The following is a 25,734-nucleotide window of genomic DNA, read 5'->3' as shown; positions in this document are numbered from 1 at the left end:
GGTTTCTATTATTCGTTATAAAGGTGCTGCTGCAGTAAATGGTTTAAAAACATTGTGCTATGGAGAATTCTGATCCCTGTCACATGAAACAGCATAAATGTCAGACCAGGGATTTATATGAATATTCCTTGAAGAGAAGCAAAGACAAGGAATTAGTTGTTCTCTTGTCCTATTTATTCCCTTTAATTGGATTTATTTTTAAGTGGGCTTTAGTATAGAAATTTCTGCTTCATTTCTTTATTGTATTTTGGAATTTCATATCAACAGAGATAAAGCCTGCTTGCCCTACATTAAAAGAATCTATTTAAACCAGTGGAGATATGTTCCTTAAACAGCAAAACCCATTTTTTTTTTTAAAAAAGCTATTTATTAAACCTAATCTAAATCAGTTACAATACAGCTTACAGACGGAGTGTTTTAAGGTGCTGGTGTTGGAGCAGTTCACAGCAGCAAACACAGCCAGGATTCAGGATTCAGAGCAATTCTAGCTGCTGATACATCAAGTGTTGGAGGGGGATGTGTGTGCTACAGGCCACAGTGGAGCTGGGCTGTGCAGGAGACCTGATAGAGCAAGTACAGCACTTGGCTGCTTTTCGGTGCATGCCTCCAAGTCAGACTGAGGAGCTGCTCACTGTTGTCAACCTTTGATTCATAGAGCTGTGTAAATGGGCAAAAAATTCCTTTCTGTCATGCCAGAGGCCAAATTAAACAGAAATCTGTAAACTGGGAGGGTTATTTAGTTGGGAGGAAGCAACATGAGTCCTGTGATAATGTACTCCTGCAGGTTTTTTTTTGTAATTTGTTTCGGGGCTTGGTTTGTCCTGGTTTATTTAATGCCATAAAATATAATTCTTTCTGCTGAAAAATTGCTTCAAAATTATACCAGCATGAAAGCAAGGACAGAATTAGCAGAGCCAAGCAAAGGTGTTTGAAGGTTTGGACTAAGAGTGACCACAAAGGTCTGGGTTAATTCTGACCCACCAGCCTGCCCAGAGAATTCTTCATGTCCCCTTTCAACCAGGCATTTCAAAAATGTACTGTAGATATGCAGGAAGGCATATACTGCTTTTTCCCCTCTCCCATCCCAGCTATGCTAATGAAAGCCCAGCATAGCTGAGATTTCCAGATCTGCTATCACTGTGGAGAGATAAAAGTAGGCCCATGTACGTTACATTGCAGAATTGAACACCGGGCACTTGTGATTTTTGTAATGTTTGCGGCAGAATGCGGAAGAAAGAGGTGAGTGCAGGGTCTGCTGGGCAGGTTTTAGAAACATACTGAGTGCTGGGGAAGGGGTGCTGGGAGGTTGGAAGGAGCAGGTGTTGCTGCCAGGGATATTGCTGGGACTCTTCAAGATGTCTTTGATGTACATTGCAGCGGTTAGTAAAAGAAAATTAATAAGAAAGATGGAATGAGGCAATGTAACGGCGTCTGAATTTATTTCCATAGGTATGAAGGAAGTGTGCCCTCAGGTCTGTGTTTGTGCATCTACAGATTTAAGCTTTTCATGCCTAAATAGCTCCTTTTCCTTCAGAGCCCTGCAAACACAGACCACTTAAGAAAACATGCATGTTTCGCCTGATCTAATCAATCTCTATTTTCTCCTTCTTTGAATTATAGTGCAGCTGTAAAAAATGAAACTGCTTAATTGCGACAGTTCACTAAGAACTCCTACAAAAGAAGTATTTGTTGTCTGGGGAAATTTTATCTCCAGTTCGTTTTATTGTAGAAGATTCTATCTCGGAAATGCTCTGAATCAGAGATGAAGGGGAGTAATGATGAACCTAAGGAAAACATAAGGAAAATGTGTGGGTGTATGAGTTTGCACATGTCTGTAAGCTATAATAGATATGCAAATAGAAAAGCAAGTGCTTGTGGACATGTGGTTTTGAGTTAGATGTGAATTTTATTCATCAGCTCTTTAACGCTAGATTTACACACTTTTAAAAACCCATTCTGACTCATTCCAGAGAACCTTTATCAGCTATTTTATAATGATTTCATTTACCTATCCAATTATAAACTAAATTGAATCCTATCCGCTAACACGGGTTAAAATGTTTTTATTATAGGCAGCTGTTTGATATCTGCAGGTGTGGGAGCACACAACAGGGATGGAAATTAATTAAGCAAGATGTGGGAGATGGCTGCAGCCGTGTGCTCTGAGCTTGTCAGCCAGGGGAGACGCGTGTTGAACACTCTGGGATTAGTTGCAGCACACGCTCCTGACTCGCAGCAGGCACCGCTCAGGGGCTTGGAGCTACAACTCTGCAGAGCTTGGCTTTGCTCTCTCACTGCTCCCCAGCTATTCCTCTGGCCTCATTGATATTATCAGAATATCCTGAGGTACTAAATTATTGTACATGAACAAACCCCCTCTCGCCGCACTTATATTGAGCATCTTGTCCTTCTTTAGGGTTGTGTTATTCTTTAACATCTTTAGCATCCTTGCAGTATTCTGATTTTTATGTTGATGGAAAGGACCACCAGGCATGGAAGGGTAAAGATTTTAGCCTAATACCTAATAGTTCTTATCTATTTTTGTGCTGATACAGTTGCCAGGCAGAGGTGCTGCCTTGTGGCATCAAGGTGCATAAGCTATAGTCATAAAAATAGTGTGTAGGAGCAGTAAGTATATGATTTGAAGGAACAATTGTAATTATCAAATACAATTGAATTTTCCTATATTTATAGAAAACTGTTAAACGTGATTCCTTCAGAGAATGGGGGGGGAAAAAAAATAGGTTGATATCATGTTCATGTCCAAGTTCCACAACCACAACAGTTTGTGTGTAACCATGCTCTGGATAGAAAAATTGGGTGAATTATTAGAATAAAACTTTCTCTGGCAACAATTTTCTAAGCATAGGGATGCAAGAAAATGTAAAAAAAAATATAATAAATAAAAATATTTAAAAAAATTATATATATATATATATATAACACTTCATTTTCATGAAAGAATGTCCTGAGGCAAAACAAAAAAAAGCTATTATGACGGGGGTGAAGATGTTCCTCTTCACTGAAGAATCTGAACTGTAAGGCAACATAATATGGTTTTCTTCATATTTACTTATGTGTGAAATTTGATTTGTTAGAGTTTCTTATTGAAAATAATGTCCTATATCCCTATGCAGGGATATCCTCAGGGGTAAATGTTCCAGGTACCTGTGTTGAGGGACATCTCCACCATCATCTACTCCAAGGGGTCACATAATTTTGCATTTCCAATTGCAGCTCTCTGGCAGCTCTTGAAATCTCAGCGTACTCTGTTGTATTTTCAGACCACTTCAGCTGTAGTAACCATGAATTTGGGCCACAGTGATCACCTCTATCAGTGCCACTTGCCAAGGGCTTCCTCAGCTGTTTTACCTGGTTCCTGAAGTAAGGATGAGGAGTGCACAGTGACTCTCCAGCTCCATTGGGATAGTCCAGAAGAGGGAGCTTCAAATTAAAGAGTGAAGGGATTTAAAAGTACCAGAAGGAAATAAATTGTTCAAATATGGGGGCTTTGTTGTGGTTGCTCTTTATCACTGGTGGAATTTGCTTCATATTAGTAACAACAGAGTCTTGTTTTAGGGATGATGATTATTCTTGTAGTGGTGTGTTTCAGTCCAACCAGCAGCAATTTTCTTTCAGCTATTAAATTAAAACATTTATTCATTCAAGTATTAAGTTAAAATACTTCTTTTTTCAGCATGGTATCTTCCATTGTTTTTCCAGAATTTTGAGGAAGTAATTAATTGTGGGGAAAATGAAAACTCATACATTTGTGCGGGACTTAAAGGGCCATTCTTGTGTTTAGTCAGGTCAAATACACCAATCTCATTTCAGTGACACCAGGCATGAATTTGGCCCACATGGTCTGAAGTTCATGTGCTGAGCCTTTTCCTGGGTCACTTCTACTATGCCCATGCATTCAAATAACACCTTTGGCTTCATTACAGCGCCCTTTTCTGCTTTGAATAATGATGCATTTGGGGACTTCTCAAGATAAAAGTTTCAGCAGAGTGTGCTTGCAGCAATGCTGTTTTTGCAGTGTATTATCTCCATAAATGTCTCTGTCTTTGCATTTTATCCAGTACTAAGGCTGGGGCTAAGGAAAGGTACTGTACCTGCTAAACCAGAAAGAAGCCTGTGCAGTTTAGTATTTGTGTTTCTCTACACCTGTGTATATATATTTGTATATTTTATCAACTAGAAAGCGTATTTTATTGACCCAAGTTCTTCTGGACTTTTGCTTTTGCTAGTTTGTTTCTCTTTTGGCATTTAAATTCGTCTCTCATCTTGAATCCTAGCTCCAATATGAAAATCTTGAGAATGCTCACACACAGAAAACAAGAGAACAAATGTGATTATGTTCAACTGAAATAGCATTTTCAACAATGCCTTCTTTTGATTTCAGCTTTTCACTAAGAAATGTTATTTTGGAGTAATTTCGTTGTGAAAAGTAGATCTTCTGAAGTTATCACAGTAGGACAATTGGAGTTTCAAAACTTTTGAAACATTTTAAATGGGAAATGACATCAGCCATTTTTGACAGGAATATTCAGTTTCAGCAAACTGGTTTTTTTCCCAATAAAAATCGTGTTGCCCAGTTCCTGCTCAAGGCCTCCTGGTATGCACAGACTTTGTCGGTGAGCGGTGGTGTTAGTGATGGGAAGTTGGGACCCAGCCTCTTTGCAATTATTCACGCAGAAGGGCAGATATTCCTCCACCAGTGCACAGAGAGCATATTTTCCGTGCATTATGCATGGGATTTTCTCCAGCTGGCCTCTGACTCACGCTCCCCTGCCTCCCCCGTGTCTGCGGCCGGGGCTGGGACCACCTCATCCCTCCCACTGGGAGCAGCTCGGTGCCAAGCCCTGGGCTCCCGGCAGGTGGACGGGGCTTCCAGACATCCCTGCTCCCAGCTCCTGTTCAAAGGCAGCCTGCACAGAGCTGGCTGCTCTCACCCAGAGCCTTGCCCAGTTTGGAAACCATCCCCTTCCCTGGGCCCCTCTGCAGGGTCTGACCACCCTCATCGGGAGTTTTTCCCTCCTCTCAATCAGGTGGTAATTTCCTCCGTTCCCATTTGTGCCTGTTGTCTTCACAGCAATGAGATCTCCCTGATCCTGTTTTCACAAGAGACCAAACGCAGTTCTCCCCCTTCTCTTCATCTGCTCTATGCCCCAGGCCTGGACCATTTTGCAGGCCACTGTGGACTTGCTCCAGTTTGTGTCTTTCTGGTATGGGGGAGCCCAAAAGCAGCCATGGCAGTCCAGGCTGTCCAAGGAGGGCTGAACAGAGGGGGATAATCAGCTCCTTCAGCCTGCTGGCTACAGGCCTGGGGATACAGCCCAGCCTGCAGTTGTTCTTGAGCTGCAGATTATTGACACTGTGGAACTGTGAAAGCCTCTGGGCAGCTGCAGCTGCTCCAGGGGGTGTCCTGTGCCTGGGCCTGGCTTTGGGCACCAGGTGGGATGGGTTGAGCATCCACATTGTGCAGTGCTCCTCCTCTGTCTCCCATCGCCTGCTCTGCCTCAGGGCTTCTGGGCCAAGTGGTGACAGGCCTGGAAGTGGGGCTAGCTGAGGGAAATGTGGCTCTTCCCTCAGCTTTGGGAAAGGTTAGGTGGAGCTGAGAGCAAGAAGTGGACATGAGTTGTATTTCCACCAAGGCTTGCCTCTTGGACAAGCGTGGTACAAGCAAGGCTTGGCAGGGTCACTTCAATGAAATGATGCTTCTGAGGGATGGGTGAGGAAAAGAGCCCAAACCAGGGGAGGGACTGGGCTCTGTGCTTGAGCCACATTATTTGTCCCCTTTTTTACCTCTTGTGTCAGCAGTCTGTGGCAGACAGCTTTCCAGATAAAGATCCCTGCAGAAACTCTCTCTGGAAGCTGCTGTTAACATGTGGAAGATGATGTGACCCATTGGCACGTAGATGTACAGAGCCTGTAAAATGAATTGATGCTCTGCTCATAAAGCTGTATTCTGTTCATTGGGTGTAATAATTAATGAACCTGTAAAGGGACTTCATAAAACAGTAAAATGGAAATACTTCACAGAAGATGATAAATTTTTATTTCTTTCTGTTTCGTGTATCTGTTAGTTATGTGGACCTGTGACTTAATGCATGTTATGGAATTAGACATGGACTTTAGTGTTAACCTGCCATTCATAATGTCTTCTCATGTCCAATTTGTATGATCATTATGGTAAAATCAATGCATGTCTTAATTGTAATAATAACTAATCATCAGCCAGCGATTATAATGAAGTAATTAAATATTCTAAATTGTTAATAACTTTGGATGCTGCTATAATTAATTTGTTGCTGCCTTAACAGGAAAAGAAATTAACAGAAGCAGATGGGTAATGTTTTTGTTAAGGCTTCAGTACTGACTCTTTCTTAGGTACATGCCTGACACACCACATATTTGATTATAGCAATTGTAACCTCGGGGCTGTAAATTTTAAGTACCTCCAAAAAGAAATTCTTTCTTTTACCTGGTTGCTATGCTTTTATTCTCAGTAATCAGTAAATCATAGTAATGGTTCCTGGTGGTTCCAGTATTGTACATTAGCAAGGACTTGCAGCATTCCTAGGAACAAGGAGTATGGATGGGAGCTTTGTACTTACACATAGCAGAGATCCTTGCAATTTATTCAGTGGTAAAGTAGTGTGTTTATTCCCTCACTATACAGATGTTTATTGAAGTCAGTCTGGTTTAAATTTTGTGCTCTTCATCCTTACAGAGCAGGAGGAGCTGTTGTTAGAACAATTGCTAGAAAAATGTTGTCTTTTCAGGAAATGAATCATAAGAAAATCTCAGAAGTACATAAGAAGACCCCATACACCTCCACTTCCTACCCCCCCATTTTAGGAATCATAAAATAGTACCCTGATAGTACCCAAAGCTACAGCTAAAGGGAGGTGGAGTTACTACCAACTCTGTTTACTAAACTCTAAAGGTATGTGAGTAGGAAAGGTTTAAAATACTTGAATCTTGCTGCTAGGGCAGCCTCATTCCGAGAAAATGTTGTGTGTCTTTAGTTGAATTATGCCAGAACAGCTCCATATCTTTTAAAGCTGTCCTCAACAACACAGGCCTGGCTTTGTTTTGCTAGAGAGATAGCAAAAGAAGGAAAAACTGCATAGTGCAAACATTGAAGTGTTTCTGAGGCTGCCTGCACCATGAAATTGTTCTGATTGAACTCTTGACAAATTATAACCTGCAGGTACAGTGAGGATTTTCCATTTTTGCCTAACACGTATACGTTTTGTCTTTTCCATTTTTCCTTCCCTGCAATGCATTCAGCTCAGCAAGGGCTGGAAAGAAATCTGATTGTGAAACTGATAAATTGTTTTACATAGTTTCCCTATTTTGGCCATTGCCATGGTCTGGTTCTGAAAGTGCTTGGAATTCTCTTTCTCTCGTTTTGTTTTAACAAGCTTCTTCTCAGTTGCCTATTGCCAGTGCTATATTACCCACAGTGCACATCAGGTTTTTTTCTATCTCCTGTTCTATGTCGACTCCAAGAGGCCTCAGTGTAAAAGCAGATGAGATGATTTATTTTTATCACTCACTTTTTCTCGTGAGAAAGAGAACCCCTTGGCCCTGCCTTCTCCACTGGCTTCCTCTTAGCACAGGCATTTGCTTCTTGGCAAATGAGGTCCATAAAAAGCTACTGAATTAAACCAGCAAAGTGTTTCATTATATTTATTCTGCAATCACTGTGATAGATCCTTTTCTGGTCTAAATAGCTGCAGTCTCATTGGTTTGAGTGCAGTTTGCCTTCTTGGCATCAGAAGAGAATTGGCTCAACCTGGCCAGGTGGCCAGGAATCATCAGAGATGCCAGACAGCAGAGGATCAGCCCCTGTGATTCCAGATCTGATTGCAGTTGTTTGCAATTCCATGTACACTCATGGAAGACACTTTATGTGTTAAAACTTGCTGCAAGCCTTTGATATCTTTGACCTTTTAAAAAAAGTCTTCGAAATTTTGATATTCCCTAAGCAGACAGCTGGTATTTTTTGATTGAATAGATAGAGATTTCATGTCTAAACGCATTTCTTGGTTTCACTTTGCTGGATTAGTTCACTGCTCCCTGTATGTTCTCTGCTGCTCACAATCTTGTGATTTCTTTTTGAGTGATACTATCAGAAGGTTGAAAAGAATTAAAGATGCAGAAATGCCACTGGAAAACCTTAGTGGTGTCCTGCTAATGCCTCCTTTGGATCTAAACCTGGATATTTGGGTACATGCTGTCCCACCTGCAGCTACACTTCCAAGCCAAAAAATTGCCCTTGATACCTTCTGATTGGAACAAATGCTTGACTCCCAAGAGCCACGAGCAACCAGATATAGATTCCTCTGGGGGGAGGTGGGGAAGGTTTAAAAAAACTGCAAAGCCTGTCAAAACCTTTGGCTTTGGAGAGGGTAAAAAAGGGCCCTTCAAGTGCTGATGCTGAGCCCAGGACACGCTGGAGCAGTGCAGCTCTCTTGGTTACAGTCTCATGGAACAACAGCTTAAATACCAGAACTGGTGCCCTATTTTCTTCATCCATCACCTGAATAAGTCATTTGGAAAGAGGGCAAATGATATGTGGTCAACAAAATAAAGAAATCCCTCTGAGCAGCTCTCATTTACAGCACAATCATAAAAATCCTGGCAAAAAATCAAACCATTTCCATATCAGTTGAGCACACAGCATTGCGAGCATGGTCGGTGTCAACAGTGCAGGGGCAGGAGACAGAGGCTGCTGTGTTCTTGGTGCTGCAGCTCAGACAGAAGATGAAATCATGGTAGTTCAACATTTGAGACTTAACTACTGATTTTCTGGCTTTCTGTTTGTGCTAGAGTGAAACCTGCTTGTGCTTGAAAAAAAGAATATTTGGTTGTCAGGAATGTGTTTGCATGTGTTTGGCCCTAATTATTTAAAAAAAAAAAACCCTTCAGATACCAGAAATACACCTACTTTTGCAGAGCTGTAGTTACAGTCTCTGCTTCGTGGTGGGATGGTTGCAGCACTGTGTTTGTAAGGATTGTTTTCTGCTGTAATGGCCAGAGAATGATTTTGGATGTCTTATAAACAAGTGTGTGGTACAGGGAAAAACAACAGACCATATTTTTGGCCTTGGCTGTATTGTTTATGCCTTTAGCAAGCACCACTTACTCAACTTATTCAGTATTTAAAGCTTGTGTTCTCTACATAGTACAGGCCCAGGAACACATGGCTTGAACTGAATTATGCCAGCATCAACACTTTATTGGGGGGATGGAAAATAGGTCTGGTTTTTTGCAGCTTCAGATTTTGGCTTGGTTCAGGAACAGATACTTCAAATTTTTGAAGTATTTTGGTATATTGATCCTTGTAATATTTTTGTGTTTATTTCAGACGCTGGAGATAGAGGGAATAAAAATTTCCATACCCATTCTACACTTAATCTGAAGCGAATCAAAAGCCAGATTTCCTACAGGGATCTTAAGCATTTGGTACTTTAGGAGGTGATAATTTCCAGAAGGTTGGTTTTCTTTGGTGCCATTCTGAAAGGCCCAGCTCTTGGCTGCCTTGTAGGCTGAGAAACTTTGAGGCTGCCTGCTGATCCATATCATTGGAGATCTGAGGATGTTTAATGAATCTTAAATTGAGCATCCAAAAGCAGAAATACTTCAACTCGTTAATCACTATGAAAGATCTTGGCCGAACCATATCAATTAAGAGCGGTAATTCCCTAGCAGAAAAGGAACACAGTGGTGTCTTTTCACTGACAATTCTGATATTATTGGTTGTTTACATTTATATCAAAGACATGCTCTGGTTTCACTTTGCAGTTGTAAATCAACATCACGATAACTTCGGGTACCTTGTATGTCTCTATGTTCATGTGTACTTCTGAATAATTTTTGATGACTTGTCCTTCAAAAATCTCTTTAAAAATCCAAGTCTTGGTCTAATAAGATTAAGACTTCACTGAAATAAGATTCACATTTCACCCCAACATATATGGGGTACTAGAATATCTAGACTGATATTCTCCTACATAGCAGAGTATTAGGGTAAATCTGCTGTTGCTACTAACAGACTTTGGGTTCATTACACTGGCAGCTGAAAGTTTTAGTCTGTGAGTTTTAAGAGGGTTTTTTTTTTGATAAAACTAAAAGGTGATGTAGAAATAAAATGTGGAACATTTTGGAGAAGGGTGCAGTGCTATACATAATTTATTGAGCACTGTTTGTACAGTCAATTGTTAAGTTATAAATAAAATAGAGGATTAAAACAAGGATGAAAGGGTGAAACTGCGGGTAGTTATTTCCTCTGTATTTCTATTAAAAAAAGGAAAAGTTTCCAAGTTTGCTCAAACAGTACATTTTGGTTTGGTTATTGATATTCACCATGTTGTTCCTATTTTTGGAGGTATCACATTGAAGACTTTCTGCCTCACAGAGTGCCTTTTCCTCAGTAAATGTTCTGCAGGCTGCAGAAGTGCTCTCAGAGCTCAGTGAGGAGCCCGGGCACAGCCAAGGTGAAACCAGAGGGAGGCAAACGAGCCTCTATCCCACTGAATTCCCAGCCCCAGAGCTGCTGAGGAACAACTGGAGTTTCCCCAGGCACACAAAGTCCAGTTTGGCACCCAGCAGTGTGGCAGCTTCCCCATCCTGCTGGAGCTCAGCTCCCAGCTCCAGCTGGAGCACTGGCACAGGGACCAGCCCCAGAGATCTGGCTCTACCAGGCAGATGGTTTCTGCCAGCAGAGAAACCCCTTGAAGTGGAGAAATGCTGAACCTATGCAAGATCACAAAAATGAGCTTAGGGCACTTAAGAATAAGGTACATGGACTTTTCAAAATAATTTGTTGTAGGTCTTTGCATTGGTGCTCAGAATGAGGTGAGGAAGAAGTTTTTCCTGGATGCCTCTGTGTATCCATGGTGGAGGTGTTTCCTGAATGTGAGTAGGAATAGCATGGACTGGCCTTGATGAAAAGAGCTGGAGTAAAATATATGATTTTGTTATATATAGGCCATGGGCTGAGCATCCCTTGCAGGTGCTGTGGGAGGTGCCTGGTTTGAAATCTCCCAGTTCTCCTACAAGCAGTGCTGACGCAGAGCTGCGATCCTGAGCAAAAACATTCAGACTGATGGAGAGGAAAGACATGAGCAATTCGAACTTGGGAGTGAAACATTTCCTAGAACTGAGCCTGAATAAAGTCTGGAACAGTTGAACAGGAAATAAGCTAATAATGGGATTTTACAATATGCATTTCCCATATAAGGCATTGAAATGTAGCATGGGTTTCATGGGTTTGGTGACTGATCTTCTGCCTGTTTTGATGAAGATTTTAGGTTTCTTCCCTGTTTGTGTAGTTGTGTGTGTGAGGTCCTTTCTCCACTCCAGACTGAAATGTTTCATCTCACCACTGTCATCAGTGGTCCCTGGATGGACCATTCTAGGCCAGACCAGGGAAGAGAGCAGTTAACAATCCCCTCTTGCTGCCTTTTGTTTTTGTTGGGGAGCTATTTCCTTTAGCCCTTGAGGCTGATGCATAGGAAGGGGAAGAGAGGTGGGGAGCGCCCGTTTCGATGTGGTTCATGCTTCTGAAAATAAGTTTCCCCAAAATCTGATGTGGGGAAAGGAAGCCCTGGCTCCACAGAGCCTGCTGTCTCCCTCAATAAACAAAGGACTGGGTTTGGGCACATTGCCCGAAGTGTTGGTGCAGGGTGTGTTCCCATCCCCACTGCTCTGCCTGGCCTTTTAAGGCGATGTGACAGGGAGCTGGAGACATGGCAAGGTGTGTAATTCAGCCGTGATTAATGAGCACGAGGCTCTTCTGCAGCTTCCCTCTTTCTGTAGCATCGCTTGGATTCCCTTCTCACGACTAACTCGCTGAGATTTTCAGAGTTTGGCCTCTTCTGCACTGTGAGTGCAGTCTCCTGCCAGCTCTTATGCTACATTAATTTAGAGCCAACTACCTTTCCAAATGTGCTCTGTACTGTGGAACAGGTTTTGCTTGTAAACGCAAGGCCAGATGTTCAGAAGAGGAGAGCTCCCGTTTGGGCATCTGGCAGTCACTGCTGGGCCACAAACCCATCACAGCTGAAAATCTGAAATCTCTGCTTAGACAACACAGTACTCAGGCTGGCCCTTTGTGCACTGCTGTAAGAGGTGCCTTTCTTCACATAATTCAGGAGTTCTTTCAAAACAGCACACACCAAGTCATGGTCTCAGATTTAAACCACAGCTTGTGCCTAACAAGTTATTTTGATTTCTTGCCGAGCAGGGGTTCATTTTCCAGTTACAGCTAATGTTTTCCTTTCCTTTTTTGGCAAAATATGTTAACAAAGGATAAATAAACAATAGATAAGATGAAAGATAAGAAATAGGTCTGATTTATTAATAACTGTTTCTTTTTTTTTCCAGTGACATATTTGATGCCATGTTCCCTGTCACACACATCGCAGGAGAAACAGTCATACAACAGGGTAATTCTTCCTGTCATTTTTCCTCCTCTGTGTTTGCTAGGGTCCTATAATTCACATCTCTCCATTTGAGATTTCACCCTCTTTGCCTAATGGGAAGAATAACTATATTCCAAAGGCCTCCAAGTGTGCAGCCATATGATAAGTTCATGGATGCAGATCTCTTGCTGCACATGCAGAGAACCCCACTCTGGTAGATCTCCAGGGTTTCAAAGTGCTACAGTTAAATGTAGAAAAACAGCACTTCAAATTAAAATGTTCATTCCTTAACTGAAGATAGTCAGGAAGTAAACCCCAGCTCAGGATGCATAAGGGTGGCACAGGCAAGCTGAGAGTAATTAGAGATGGAAAATATTTTTATGGTTGTTGGGAATATTCAACACCTCATTGTGCTGTATCAGAGCTATCACACTTGGCAACTTACCTGCATGCCTGCAGCACGTTGTGGAGGACTTCACTGCCCTCAGGCTATATTAAAACCTCTTGAGTGTTTACCTGAATCTCAAAAGAGATAAATTAATGCAATTGAAAGGTATTAATAGCAAGAAATCATAGCGATACTTTGATTTATGAAGGCAAATAAGCAAGGATGTTTCAGAAAATTAATCTCCCTGTAAGTAATCTGGTGTACAAACCTGAGCAAATATGTACAGGATTAAATACAAGGGCAGGAAGTTATTGAATAGCTTGGCAGACCTTCAGGAAACAATCACCTTTTGTATTTTGTTTCCAGGTGATGAGGGAGACAACTTCTATGTGATTGACCAAGGCGAGGTGGATGTAAGTATGCTCTTGCAGTATAATATTTATTTTGAAGCTCTAGAATAAAACTGTGTGCTTTGGCAGAGAGCTGAAGCCAGCCATGTGCTGTGGGTCTGATCTTTCTTCTTGTACTAGATTTCACAGCATTGGTTTCATGACTTTGCTTTTGTTGTGTTAGGTTATTTGTTCATAATTTTAAATTTGGCATGAGTTACATCCTAGCTTATTTGTCCATTCCAAGCAGGAAAATGGTATCAAAACCAAGCAAATGACATTATCTTCAGAGCCCTAACCACACCTGGAGGTGTGCAGTCTTTGGCAGAGCAGGCCACCATGCTGGAATGCACCTGAGGGTTCAGATCAACCATAAAGAAAATATTTTCTTTAATCAGTTAGCTTAGCTCATGTGTTGTTTGTTTTTGTTTTGTTTTGTTTTTTTTCCAGAAATTGAGATACAGCCTCAGGCAGTGAGTTTCATCTTAGAAACCTTAATTTGCTTTTAAAATTAGGTCCAAATATAAGAACAATGCAGCATATTAATAAAGCAAAGATTATTATAAGTGTAAAGTGATCTGTTAGACCACAAAATGTTTACAGGAGTATGCAGTGGTTTAATCAGCAAGTCTTTGAAAAGAAACTTCTTTCTGAACCTGCCTTCCAAACCATAAACTGTTCACCTCCTGTCATTCCTCTCCTGTATGAAACTCATCCTTTTGCAGTTTTGCTGTGAGTTCCTACACACATTTTATGTATCTATCCACAGTAGCTGGGTAGGACAGACTTGCTCATTAGCAGCTCTGCTCTTCAGATGCCCACATGAGTTTGGTTTGGCATATTTAAAGAAGAAGGTGATTTATTTTAAATCCAGGCAGGAGGCACAGAGTTATTTTAGTGAAAGTTATTTTCTTTTAGCGGTCTGTTTGTGTCAGGAGACCATCTAATTGGTATTGTTGGGAATTGAGAAACCTCACATGCTGCCTCTGCCTCTGGAAGTTGCTCCTCAGGAAATCCGTCTGACTCACTGTTCCTATCAGACAACCCTCTCAATAGCAAACACTGCCACATCCACAGGGCCAGAAAATAAAAGGGCAATATTTATAGAACAGTGTTAAAATTTAGTTTTAAAATAATTGGCTTGGGACCGATAGGGAGCTAAATGAGTTCACTGGCTTTGAATCAGGGCTGCAAACACGCAAATGCACATGTTGAAGTTATAGATTAATCCTCTTTAAAAAGAATTTGTCCTCTCTCAGCACCTTTAGGAAAGCTTTCTTCAGTGTTCAGCTCAGGGATAGTGAGGGACTGAATGACACCAGAAAACAGTTTGAAAAACCTTTGCAAAAGAGTTAATATTCTGTATGCACATAGTGCTCTTAAAAAACAGTGACTAAATAGGGTTTCATTGAGTAGACTGCAACTTTGATTTCATATGCATTCTCACTCCCTAGTCCTCTAAAATCAACCTATAGCTGCTAGAACAGATTAAAATGAACATATCCACCACAATGTCACCCTGACACTTAACCAGAGACATGTACAGACATCACCTGTGGAACAAATACTTCTTGACAAGAGTAAAAAATGTAATGTGGACTGTGTTTGTCCAGAGAACAGTGCAGCTTCTGCCCACCTGTGTGTGGCCAAACTCCTGTGACCAGCTCTCACACTGCCCCACCTCAGCACCCCCTGAGGAGCCTCCTGGTGCACCTTCCCACTGCTCTCCCCATCTGCTCAGCTTGGTCCTTCTCCTTCTGAAGCTTTTCCCAAAACTTCATCCAGAGTGCCCCTGAATTGCAGTGCAAGGTGCTGTGCAAGGCACGGGGCGTTTGCTGGGGTGGGAGCTGGAGGTTCCCTGCATTAACTGGGCAGCTGCAGGGAGCTGATCCCAGCTTTCCCTCAGAGCAAATTCTGTACCAGGGCACCAGTGCAGGGTGAGCTGCTCCTGTGTAAGGCAACAGCTTCCAGAGCCCCTGGGTGAGCACCATCACCCCGTCTGTGGTGCTCCCCAGAGGAGTTCTGTCGCTTTCTGGGCAGAACTGCTGAAATCTGCGCTGCCTGAGGAAACCCCAGGCCGCTAGTAAGCGAGCTGCTGTTCATTTAAGCCTTGCCAGATACTTTTTTGGCTTGCTTCCATGCTTCTCCAAGAAAAAAAAAGTGACTTGGAGTGGAGACAATTGACCCCGAGACTTAGAGCCTGGAGCCATTTTCTGCCTGGTTCAGCTGGTGTTGGCACGTGCACAGAGGCTTTAACCCCTGGCCAGGGTCTCTGCTGCCATTCCCTGATCTGCTTGGGAGCAGCAGGAATATCAGCAGTGGTGGATTCAAGGAGCAATTCACTCTGGGATCATCATGACTGATAAGCACCCAGATTTTCCACACACAGATGTAAAGGAGGTCGCAAGCGTCACCATAAAATCTCTACCCGTGGAAGAAAGTCATGACAAAAACAAAAAAAACCCCAATAAAATCTATCAACCAAGCAACCAAAACCAAACAGAAACCACCAACAAAGTGAGAATAACAAAATCAGTGTGTGGTGTTTTGAGTTTAAAAAGCTGCAACATGTAAAAGTAATTTTTGTTCGAGTTTTGGCACAGGCACCCCAAAGACTAAGTAAGAACTTTCTAAAATTTTCCCTTACAAAATAATCTGAGTCAAATTAGAAGTACCATAAAATATTTTTTAATATAATAGCACTTCATTCTCAACTCCTACATTTTCTTAGAGTATAAACAAGCCCTGTTAGCACAGAATAAAATATCTCTACATTTTCTTCTGTGGGCCAAGGGAAGGGCACAAATTTTCATATGCAAAAGAGGGATTTTAGAATGAGGAAGAGGTAGGCCTTGGAAAACATGGGGTTTTCCTCTCTTCTACTTTATCCTACAAAGCAGGTACACTTTGACCAAAGCTGGCATTATTGAATTATCAGTCACAGTCTTCCTCTTAGCACATCAGGTGGATTTTATCTCATGACTGTCCCTGCAGAGGGGTACAGTGCACATGAGGTAGATGATGGCACAAACATTGAAGGCTTAGAGGTCACTTGTCTACTGGAAGATTTCCTGCTTAGACAAATGGGAGTGTGTGCCAAAAAGGAGCTGGTGGAACTTAAATTATAGTTTCCAGTAAAGATGTTGAAAGTACCTGCTAAAATATGACTTGCAAAAATCTCTAATCCATATTTCTAAGTATAAAGTGACTTCCTGTTTGTTTTTTTTAATCTCATAACCTCACATTTTTTTACTTTAAAAAGCACCGTTGACTGCCCTTTTTGAACAGATGTATTTTTTTTTTAGACCCAGCAACTTCCTATTCTATTTAATGTCACAGCAACTTTCTCTACAGGCATTCTCAGGTTTTCTTCTTGTAATACAACAGCAGCCAAGATGTAGTAGGGTGAAAATCAAAATGAAAACTTTTCAGGTTTTTTTTCTTAAATTTCTGTATTTACTGTATACATTTCTATGTGAAGCTATACATGAATATTGTGGATAAGAGATAAAATTATCTCTTGATTGTAGTTCAAATCTTCCTGAAGCCCTTATTTGCATATAAAAACTGTCTAATTTGTATATACAAAGATGAAAATTACACTATGTTTTATGTGAGAATACTGCTGGATTTAAAAACTAGTCATATTTAATGGTTAGATTCCATAGATTGCTTCTAGTTTAAATTTTTCCATCATCAATGATTTTTCTAATATTGGAAGGCTGCCTTTTGAAATTTGAATCAGAACATTGTAAAGTTTGGAGTTTTTCAATTTGACTTTTAAGGACTCTTAAGACAGTTTCCAAGTTCATATGTTTAAACTCAAATGTAAAATTAAACACCGTCTTTGAGAAAACTACCCACATAAAAATACCCTTCATGTCTAAGGCTTGTTCATTTTTCCAAGAAAAAGTAAAACTCATCTTCATTTTTGGATAACAAATATTAAGGCTTGACAAGACATAAAGCACAAATTATTACAGATACAAGGGAGGGGATTTAAGACATAAGAATTGCCATGCCTGGAACATATTGGATAGTCCAGACAGATCACAAAGTGGCAGCACAAAAAAATAAAAAAATACTGGAAGTTAACTTGAAATCAGCAATACAAAATTAAAAGAATGATAAATTCACTCCAGCGAAGCTGAGAGATAAATGTTCATATCCTGGCTTCAAGGTAAAATGCTCTTGGCAAGGTTCCTTTCTGCATCTTCAGAAAAAGAACATGAAGATGAGGAGATTCATTCCTGTGGCATTGAATGTGTGTGACTCTGCAACTTCTCCCACAGTTTGTGCCCATGGGTATCACAGCCCATTTGCCTCCTCAGAAGATAATGAAATGAACCAAATTGTGTGATACTCAAGCCCTCAGAAACTGCAGTATTCATATTAGATGATGGAAAACAATAGAAATCTGAAGTACTTTTGCTCTGTGGAAAGTAGATGGTCCTGATGGTTTGGTCATATTTGGGCATCTGCACTTCTACTTTTCGGCTGCATGAAAGAAGGTTCCAGTTATTATGGATCTGTGACTGGCAGGTCATTAGGACAATTAGGAATAATTCATTTATGTACTCACCACTTTGGTGAGAGTTCACAAATGCCTAAAACTGGCTCAGCCCAAACCTCAGCCCAGCATTTTTTTAGGATAAATAGGGAGATCATCTGAGCTGCTGCCATATAAAATCGACTTTCATAAGCTGTTCTGAGCCTAAAATAGCTTTGCTTCCCACACCTTACAAACAGAACTTCTTTCCTTTCCACTTCTTTTTAAAAAATCTATTTTAAAGGGATTTATAGTGGAGCTGAACTCTGTTAAAGGGCAGGATGGCTTTGTAGTGTGCCATCAATGCACTCTAACTTCATCACAAACACAGAAGTTGAGTATTGACTTAGGCCTTTGCAGAGAATGAAGTCCGATGGTTTTGCTTCTAGAAAACAACTTATTCTCAAACTGTTTTCATTTTCAGAGACTGATACTCAAAATGACATTTTATTGGGGGAGTGAGTGCTGGGCCCAAAGACTGTCAGATCAGTGATTTGGTTTCACCTCAGAGCACTTTAAACCTGACACCCTCAGGGTGGAGGAATGACCATTTGCATAAACTGTTTAAGGCGAGATGTCAAACGTGTTTTGAACAGTCTTGTCAAGTGAGACAGCAAAATTAAAGGAGTCTTGGAGAATTTCAGTAGGAGCCTCTCTAAATAACAACTGTGCAACGTTAAATGTCCATCCTTCCCTTGCTCAGTCTTGAGTTTCACCAGCATAATTCCCCTCTCTGGGCTGCAGTCACATCCTGCACACTGTTTTAACAAGAAATGTCACCATGTTGCTTTAAAAATGTGTTGGAATAAGTTTATTTTCCTGCTTATAATTAAGACCCTTCTACAGAAGCAAAATATGTGGTGTTCAACATTATAGCATGTACTCTACACATACACATGTATTTTTGGTGTGCTGAAAAAGAGTGAAGGGTACCATGTCAGAGTACATTCAGGATGCGATCCAAAACCCATTGGAATTTAGATTTTCCCCACCATCCCTGAGACTTTTTACTGAGGACACATGGATTACTGCAATGTAGCAAACCCTGTGAACCCATCCAGTGAAACTCCTGCAGAAGGAGGGTATCCCTACGATTAAATATGCATCTGGGCAATTTTGCAATGAACTAATAGAGTTTAGAAATGTTCATACATTCTCACTATGTTACAAGCCTTTCAGAATCCTCATTTTATTCATCCCTTTCTCCTGCTTGTCTCACAAAAAAAAAAAAAAAAAAAAAAAAGAATCCACAGAATTACCTGCTTGTTTCACCAGGAAACTGCTTGGGTTTGCCTGGCTTTTTTAAAACTTCTTTTTTTGCTTTCATTTTTTCATCATGAGGGGAATCAAAAGTAGATTCGATGTTCTGTGAGATTTTCTTTCTGTGGTGAGTGTGAAAGTTTGAAAGGGAAGGCTGTTGCTGTTCTCTTGTGTGATATTCTCCTGGGTGACATTCATCCTGTCATGGTGATGAAATGAAGCTTTAGCTTTTGTGGCTTCAGCTTTTTCTTGGCAGTCTGAAACCACCTGCCTGGTTGGGATTATTTTTACCCTTTATTTTTAAGCCCCTTGATCCTCAGATCTTCCAGGAGCACCAGGAGCCACCACATTGCCTGGAGTTCAGCTGCTCGTTTTCAGCTGATACCCAAGAGGTCTCTTGATCAGCAGAATTGCTTCGTGGCCTCATCCATCTCCTACTGAAACAGCATTTCACCGGCCTCAGTAGGAGCTGGAGCAAATCTTAATTGAATATTGTGAAGATAAATTGGGATTGATTCCAGCTCTATTTTGTAATAAGCCTTTTCATCATAAAATGAAGATGGAATTAAAATGAATACTGACAGGTTGTTGAGCTTTGACCCCAGTTCATTTATTTTGGTCACCATCTTTTCTCATGCCCAGCTTGAGCACAGCTCTAACTCATGCATTTTTAAAAAACTGCTAGTTTATTACTCACTAATTGGTGTCAGGTTATGGTCTTTGCCTCTGCAATACTTTTCTGCTTTAGATGAGAATACCTGCCTCTTTTTTCCATATTATTTTTCTTCACAGAACTTCCAAGCAAATGAAAGCCATAGTGCTTGATTTCTGCTGTTACTGGTCTGTAACAGGCTGGGGTACACTCTGCCCTGAGTAAGACTCACAGGCACAGTGAGAGAATTGAGAGGGTTTATTGTGCAGTTTGTAGCAAGCTGCAGAATGCACAGTCCACAGCAGCCTTTGCATGCACTCTTATGGCTCGTGAGCAGCACTGTTCATGAATAAACAGTGAGGAAAAAGCTGCCCAGCAGAACACCTGCACAAGTCCCCTCTTCCAGGGAAGATGTCACATAGCACTCAAGTGCAGGAATTCTTCTCAAAGCAACACCCAGGAAAAATATGGCAATAGTGGTATCAATCCATACCATGTTCCAAGAGAATATAGTACCTAGATAGGATGTGGGTCAAACTCTGCTTCCTGAGTTCTCCAGAGCTGATGTTAAGGGGTCATTCTGCTTAAGGCTTCTCAAGTCCAAAGCCCTTGGTCATCTTCACTAAGGGAGAAGATCTATATAGTTACATTTAAATGGGTTTTGGAGGCACTAGGCTTAGGGAAGAAAAAAAAGTTCCTTTTCAAAAGATATTTCCTTGTTTTGACTGTTTTTCATTTCATGGCCATGGCATATTTCAGTAATCCTCATTACACATATCAACAAACCTCCTTCCTTTCAAGTCTGACAGTGTTAATAAAAAGCCAAAGTTGTGACAGTTCTGCTCGTTGACTGCCTGAGCCTTGAACACAAGGGGGAAAACATGATGCCAGCTAACCATGGGAGCTGAAAACCCAGAGAGTAAATAAAGTCATTGTACTGAAGCAAGAGAACTTGAAATTCTGTCCACAGAGCAGGTTGCTCCCCTCTTTGGGGACCAACTGTCGGAAGTGTCACGCTCTTGTTTTCCTTCTGTGTCCCCAACATTGACAATTAGAAAGGAAATTGCTGACAGCCTTTTAGGAAACTGGCAATGAGGAGGAGAGCTCCAACTAAGTCTCCAAACTGCTTTTGCTTCTTTTGTCTTGTGCCATGGCAGGTTTATGTCAACGGGGAGTGGGTGACCAGCATTGGAGAAGGAGGCAGCTTCGGGGAGCTGGCGCTGATCTATGGAACCCCCCGGGCTGCCACCGTCAAGGCCAAGACGGACCTGAAGCTCTGGGGCATCGACAGGGACAGCTACAGACGCATCTTGATGGTGAGTTCATGGGGAAGGGTTTCCTTATGGAGTTGGTATTTTTTACTTTCTTTTGCAGTTCTGTGTTCAGAGTACTCTGGTGCTTCCACATGAAAGAGAGCGGACATGACAAAGTCACTGAGCAACTGAATGAACGGGAAGAAAAGGGGACAGGATTCAGCAGAAAGGAGCTGAGTCAGAAATGCAATTGAGAAACATTATGCATAACTGTTCTGTGAATGAAAACCTCAGGAGGCCTCCGTTACCCACCAAAGCTATGCAAATCCTCTCCTTATCGTGAGCCTGGAAATATCTCTCAGCAGCACCCCTTGCCTGTGAAGTCTTTGTCTGATCTTGTATTACATTCCTCAAGGCAGGTGATAGAAAGTAAATCCAGCTCCAGTAAAACAATAAAAAGTCTTGCTTGGACTGTGCCCTCCATCTTTGTAAGCCAGCACCCAGCCACACATACCATGGGGTTGTAGCTGCTAATGATTCATTGCTCTGCTCCTTTCAAACTCCCTCATCCCTGCAGCAAAGCTCTGCAGACCTTTGTGGCACCTGGGGCGTGTGCTAGCTTATGGATTTGCTGTTGGTTCTTCAGTGGTGAGTTTATAATGGAAACTTTGACAGATAATTAACTTCAGCAAAGTCATAACTTTTTTATGAGTTTGTTTCCAATGTCCATGTGCATATCTTCCTTCTCCATAAAATATTCCTTTCTTTTTGATAATTAACAGACATTACTCTGTGTAAAGCTTATTTCTCAATAGGACTTGTCTCTAAAAGCTGCGTTGTTCCATTCTGATCTGAAGGAAATGACACTGTGATCTCAGACTAACAATTTTGAGATCATCTGTATTTCCAATGGGTGTTATAAAAAACAGAAAAACCAGCAAAGGAACTGAGTAGATTTTGCCCTTAAATGATTAATTCTTAAGCAGCAGTGCAAAAATGCTTTGTTTACCCTGTGTGATGACTGCTGGGTGTCTGTATGAGCACTGCTGGTGTTCACTCCCTATTTCATGGGCTGAGTTCAGTGTCACATAAGCAAACATCACGCTGACATTTAGGAGAGTACAGCTGATGGAAATTTATTCTATCCCAAAATATTCAGCCTGATGGCTCCAAGACAAAACAGAGGAATGATTAAGAAAAGTGTTTTGTCTTCTGTCTTGCGGGTAAGCAGGATGAATAATTTTGACAGGTTCGCAGTGCAGGCAAGCAGGGAGAGGTACTTTCAAAACACAGAGCAGGAGAATTTCTGAAGGGATGTAAGAGGCACACCCAACTTATTTGTCCCATGCCCTACAAGGATGCAGTGGAGGGGTGTCTGGGATAACTGGTGTGATGAACCTGCCAGCTAAAAGGAAGAATCCAAAATTCCAAAGCGAAGAAATGTAGGAGGGAAATAAATGCCAGGACAAGGCACATATTCCTTGGCTTTTTAAGCAGAACTTTCTGCAGCTGCCTGTAAGCTTGTGGTAAGGAATTGAGGGGACAGGTTCACAGGCTTTGCTGCCTGGAGGTGATTTCAGTGTTGGTCTTGATGGAGCTAAAGGTACCTAAAAACAGCCAGCCCTGTGAGCTGTCAAGTTTGGTCATGTGTCCATTATCATCTGATAGCACACTTCAGAAGATGAATATTTGATGCAGAGACAGGACTTTGCTAGAAGGATATAAGTCCCAAGTGGAAAAGACTATGTTTTTAATGCCAGTTATGGTTGTACTTCTGTTTGATTTTAGTGTAGTGCTAAGTGCTTTTCAAATTAATTTACATGTTCTTTGGACCAGTGCCTGCTGTACCTTACCTAGCAAGCTCAGTTTCTGCAGTTGATGAGAGCTTTTGATTAACATGGATATATTTCTCTCCTTCTCTTGCTTCTTGTGCTTTGAGGCCACTAAAAATTGGTGGTCTGTTGCACTGTGTTAGATACCCAGACAGCATTATTGTAGTATTCCCAGTACTCAGATAGGAAATAATTCATGGTAGATTATTTGCTGCGGGTATAGAAAATGTCTGGTTTGAAATGCAGTCCATGGTGAATGCAAATCACCCGTCCACACTGAATGAATCCTGTCATCTTCTCATTTATTTGTAGGGGTGCAGGGTGGATAATTTTGTTGCTGTAGGTGAAATGAGACACCTGTCTTTGTGCAGTCGTGTGAGGGCAGGTTACAGTGGCTCTCTGCTCATTTCCTCAAGCCTAAGAATTAATTACACCATGTTTCAGTGGCTGCATTTCATACTTGAAGCTGACTCCACCATTATGGGGCTGTTTTTGCTGTGCTCAGTTCAAGTGTAGTAGTATCTGCCTCTCAGCTCCCAGAAATATGGTTTCCTGCCATTTAGCCTCTGACTGGGTATTTTGAACATAGAAATGCTTCTGCCTTTAAATAAAGAATAGTAATGTTTAGGGTACCTTTTGAAATGTAGAATTTAAGATGGTTTCAAAACTTGGGAGCAAGCAGGTTTCTCTTTTCTTATTTTCTGGTTGCAAATCCTTTTGTCCAAGGAATAAATGACCTTTTTATCCCAAAGATTTTTGCTATAGTCAGATAAAGCCCATCTATAACCCCAGATAGTTATTTCTCTCGTCTGCATTCCTTCCCTGCCATGACCAGCCCTGTGTTTTCTCAGTCAAGTGTTGAAATTTTATTTGAGTTGTAAATATTTATTTGCAAATCATGCCTTTCAGATCCACACTTGCCAAAAAAAATTTATCCTGTCATGAGACACTTGACTCTCCACCTTATTTCTCCTTGCAGGAGCTATTTTGGTCCTTTGCTTTGCATTTAATAATTCCTTGGTTTTATTTCTGCTTAGTGCCATTTTCCCCACTTATGTGTCTCATTGATCCTGACTGGTTTATGGGATGAATAAAATGTATTTCAGGAGGTTTGGAGTTTGGGGTTTCCTTTTTACGGATAGACAAAGCCTGATGCAGAAAGTTCCTGCTGGCTTTTAGTTACAGTTGTCATCCATTTATTATTTAGCCTGTCCCAGAGGAAGTTTTTTGAAACAGATATATTTCTGTATATTTCATTGTCTCAGCTTAGGTACCCTGATGGCTTGAAGGTCACATACAAGTTTGTTTTAGCAGCTGTGATGATTGTAAATGTTGGGATAGGTTTTTTTGTCAGAATGTGCAGTGAAACTGCTTATCTTTCACTGCAGTCCTTGAGACAGTATTACACCATGAAATTCATTGTATTACATGGGGTACAAAAAACCACTTCAGCATGTTCCCTCTGTGGTATATCTGTCCATCTGTGTGTTTCATTTACTCCATAGAATCATCTCTGCTGAGTTACATACTTTTCACTCTGTTGCAAATTCTTTTCTGTGTATGTTCTGCGTGTGTGTGCACATGGGCACAGACACACACACTTGTGTACATATTCAACATTTATTTACTTACATTCTTCTGGGAGAGAGCAAAGGATATTTTTCTGCCATAGGTTCTCATGGAATTCAGTTGCTGCCCTCTTTTTTGCAATTTGCATTCGAGAGCATCAAGGAATGGGGAACATCCCAGGGTAGTACAATATTTGTATTCTAAATATAGCAAATACCACAAATACCAGAGAAGCAAATGTCTGTATCCCAACATCAGATTGATCCCCTAGACAATTCAGTTCCCAGACTGAGAAAATTCGAAGTATTAATTTCTTGCAATTTCTTCTTTTGGAGGACTCGATCCAGGATAATTTAACTACCCTCTAGTTTCCCTGGCCCAAGGTACCTGGCCCTGAGAGTGGAGTTGTGTGGGATTCAATACATTTGTCCTATGTGGCAAACTGCTCACAGAAAGTGAGTTATAACATTGGTTTGTAAGTTGTGACAAATCAAGGATAGTCAGTTCCTAATGTTACCCTTCATTTTATTTACTCTATTTTGGGTTTCTCCTACTGTCTTTTCACAGCTTGGAACCCGAGAACAAATTCTTTAACAAGTAGGGTTTTTTTAAGCTGAGATAAAATAAAGTCAGGAGGATTTTGGGTTGCCATAAAATGCAGATTGTGTGGTGGCCAAAGCACAAAGCAGCTCCAAAGGCTGCAATCCGCCTGACATGGGTGGCAGAGAGCACCAGGACTGTGTGGGCTGCTGAGTGTCCATGGCCAGAATGATCAGGGGCTCGTTCTTTCATGCTCCAGCATGAACACCCAAAGCATCATTCAGGAACAGCTTAATCAGGGATTAAATGGGGCTGTGCCATTCTGGCACCTCCTGCCAGGATAACTCTTTCTTTGAAACTTGAGTCATGCTTTGCCTCTCAGTAGACATTTGTTTGGCTTCTTACTGGAGGTGGGGATTTCTAGGAAGGACTCAATCAGCTCCACCTGAAAAAATGAATTGGAAAAAATGAATTTGTGTCTTACAAAGCTTGCTGGAGGGACAGAGATTGGACTGGAGGAATGAGAAGAAAAAATGGAAGAAAACAGGGAAAGGGCAGCTGGAAATGAGATGGAACAGATGCTGAATAGGAACGCAACAGGACCTGTTACAATCTCTGGGGCATTCGTTTTCCCCAGCCTGTGTATTGCTTAGGCTAAGCCTAGGGCTTGCAACATTAAATGGTCCCAAAAATGGCTTTGAGGCCTTTTCTGTGTGGATTTGACGAATGAGAGTGTTCTTGTTTCTCCTTGGGACTGTCTCAGGGAGGAGCACTGCAGCTTAGAATATTAACGAGGCTTTGTAGTTAATGGGAGCCACTGCCTTTAAGGAGATGAGCTTGTGCCTGACAGCTCAGAACCAGG

General features: G+C 41.3%; 1 protein-coding gene across 2 annotated transcripts in view; it reads left to right on the top strand.

The window, feature by feature from the left end:
* PRKAR1B (protein kinase cAMP-dependent type I regulatory subunit beta) overlaps positions 1-25,734 on the top strand; it is a 91,727-nt gene that overhangs the window by 38,922 nt on the left and 27,071 nt on the right. For both annotated transcript variants that reach the window (XM_058849884.1, XM_058849883.1), the window contains exons 5-7: positions 12,403-12,464; positions 13,195-13,241; positions 20,836-20,994. In XM_058849884.1, the coding sequence (XP_058705867.1) occupies positions 12,403-12,464; positions 13,195-13,241; positions 20,836-20,994 (268 nt within the window). The remainder of the gene's footprint in view (positions 1-12,402; positions 12,465-13,194; positions 13,242-20,835; positions 20,995-25,734) is intronic.

This window comes from Poecile atricapillus, chromosome 14, assembly GCF_030490865.1.
Source record: "Poecile atricapillus isolate bPoeAtr1 chromosome 14, bPoeAtr1.hap1, whole genome shotgun sequence".
Classification (NCBI taxonomy): Eukaryota; Metazoa; Chordata; class Aves; order Passeriformes; family Paridae; genus Poecile; species Poecile atricapillus.
The sequence above is the reverse complement of the archived record's forward strand: the minus strand, read 5'-3'. Positions and strand labels throughout refer to the sequence as shown.